Source organism: Alosa sapidissima, chromosome 18, assembly GCF_018492685.1.
Source record: "Alosa sapidissima isolate fAloSap1 chromosome 18, fAloSap1.pri, whole genome shotgun sequence".
NCBI classification, from domain to species: Eukaryota; Metazoa; Chordata; class Actinopteri; order Clupeiformes; family Clupeidae; genus Alosa; species Alosa sapidissima.
This window is the reverse complement of record NC_055974.1, coordinates 10,407,081-10,409,580: the sequence shown is the minus strand read 5'-3', so window position 1 is coordinate 10,409,580 and position 2,500 is coordinate 10,407,081. Positions and strand designations below refer to the sequence as shown.

Sequence of the window (2,500 nt, the reverse complement as noted above, 5' to 3'; positions counted from 1 at the left end):
GAGAATCCAGCAATTAGGCCTCTTATTGGAAATGGAGTCTCTCAGGCTTTTGGTCAAAGCAGCTCTGCAACAGCTGTGATTGTTGCAGTTGATGGAGTTTGATTGCCCAGGCAATTGTTCCACTAGATGGAGAGGAGAGAGGAGAGAAGAGAGAGGGGAGGGGAGGAGAGAGAGGAGAGGAAGGGATGGAGAGGAGAGAGAGGAGAGAAGAGGAGAGGGGAGGAAGGGATGGAGAGGAGAGAGAGGAAAGGAGAGGAGAGGGGAGGAAAGGAGAGGAGAGGGGAGGAAAGGAGAGGAGAAGAGAGGAAAGGAAGGGATGGCCAGATTGGGTTCCAATATGTAGTAATGGGTCTGCAGCATACTCAAAACTGCAGCGATAAGTCTTTTACACTATGCTGCAATCTTGAATTAGTGCATGCTGACTTCCTGTCACCTCTGTCTGTTCTGAAGCTAAATCTTCACTTTACCATCCATAAATAATGCCCACTGGAGGAACGCTACTTCACCGACGTGACAGACTGGGTATTGACCACGTCAGTACTGTGAGTAAAAGCCTATCGACTCCGTGCCTGCGAGTAAGTGGTCGCCGATGAGGGCACTCACGTGAGGAGCTGGGCGTTGTCGTGCTTCTTGCGGGACTTGAGCTTCTGGCGCCATTGCAGGAAGGACCAGAGCGTGGCGTTGGGCTCCTCGTTGACGATGCACTGGTCCCGCTCCGTCCACACCTCCAGGCCAATCAGGGGCACGCGGATGTTCAGGGCCCTGTAGAACTACATTACCCAGAATTCCCACTTCAATGACTGGCCGAATTGGTTAAAAAGGAAGGAAGTCGTTGGTCAAAAACTGCTTAATCAGCAGCATCAGAATCATAATCAGAGTACATTCTTTACATTTCTGAAGCAATAATTTAGCAATACAACAAAAACCTAGTTCCAGACCCACCATTGGACTGACTGACAAGCCTTCTTACTGTTCCGTTATATCAGCTCAATATCCATTTTCACATTCTCTATCTCTCATATTTCACTTGCTTGTAAGTTATGCAGCAATGATGCATTTGTTAACTTTTCCCTTTGTGGAGAAACAGCAAGCTCTCTGTGGCGGGACCACCATTTGCTCTTACAGGAATAGCCAGTTGTCGTAGTGTTGCATTTTCTGTAATGTCAATGATGTTTGCAAATAAAAAAAAATAAATAAAAAAAAGGAATAGCCAGTTAAACAGGAAGTGTTTCTCAGAAATCCTTTTTTTAGATACCTTGCTTTAATGATTTCTTCAAGAACTGCTGAATAAAAGCAATTGAATGCAGAAGGTTATGTCTCATTGTGGAGTATGCTGTGGATGGAATAAGCTATACCATCTGCTTTCAATTTGAGGTAGTAAATGGTATTACTAATATTGAATGCTATTCAACAGAGCGAAGGCAAGCAGTCACTTCATATGAAGTAAGGCTGTATTTTTCACAACCTATGGTGTTGATCAGCCCACATGATGTTTTGTAAGGAATATTTCTGTTTGAAAACCATACAGTGCTGGCATCACGCTGTACCTTATCAACGTAGTTAGCGATTTCCATGATCCGCAGCTTCGTTTTGTGATAATCCTTGTTTTGTCTTTTGTACTGAATGGGGGAACATGAGAGAACAAAAACAACTGTATTAGTGCTTGTGAAATAAATGATTGGATGTACAGAGGAAATGGCTCAATCCCACACCTAGCACTGAGGATTAATTATTGCAATTAAGAGAGTCTACCTTCCATTTTCCAACCATGATCCACCCCAGCAACTAAGGGGCAGAGGGATTGTGCTTCACATCATTAAAAATCATACTGCATAGCTACATCGCAGACCTACTATTACCACGTCCTTTTTAAGGCACACAATCAGACCCCATTAATATATAAACTAACTGCAGTGTTCCCTCATGAAAAAAAACACTAGGGCTGAATTTACACGGTTACTTTGCAAAATTTGTTTTCTACCAACCAATCTAGTTAGTCTAATCAGCAGATGGCACTGTGCTTATACTAGCATCGGAACATGCCTCTCTCTTCCTATCTCGCGGTGTCCCAGCAGTCATTAGGAGCGGTACTGTCATACTCGCTGGTCCTTGCGTTCCAATTTGCGTCAGGGCTACACGCTCAGACTGTAAACTGGGGAACTGCAGGTCTGCGAGGGCCATTAACATGCCCGAGCCCTCCTCCGCTTCTCTCCTCTCTGGCAATATCAATCTATGCAAGCCGGGCCCGGGGAGGGGAGGGGAGGGGAGAGGAGGGGAGGGGAGGGGGACTTAACGCAGCACACAGATGTGATTTGTAAGAGGGAGAGTTTCAGTGTTGGAGACAGTTGGATAGAGTTGGGCTGTTTGTGAGGATGAAGAGAGTGGAGAGAGAGAGAGAAAGTAAAGAGAGATAGAGAGAGAGTGCGTTTTTGAGTGGAAAGAAGACGATAGGACAGAGAAGAGTGTATGTGTGTGTGTGTGTGTGTGTGTGTGTGTGTGT

At 45.3% G+C, this 2,500-nt stretch overlaps 1 protein-coding gene across 2 annotated transcripts in view; it reads right to left on the bottom strand.

Moving 5' to 3' along the window:
- adam19a (ADAM metallopeptidase domain 19a) overlaps window positions 1-2,500 on the bottom strand; it is a 113,850-nt gene that overhangs the window by 21,049 nt on the left and 90,301 nt on the right. For both annotated transcript variants that reach the window (XM_042069401.1, XM_042069402.1), the window contains 2 exons: window positions 1,548-1,619; window positions 604-770 (listed from right to left, as the gene is read on the bottom strand). In XM_042069401.1, coding sequence (XP_041925335.1) covers window positions 604-770; window positions 1,548-1,619 — 239 coding nt within the window. The remainder of the gene's footprint in view (window positions 1-603; window positions 771-1,547; window positions 1,620-2,500) is intronic.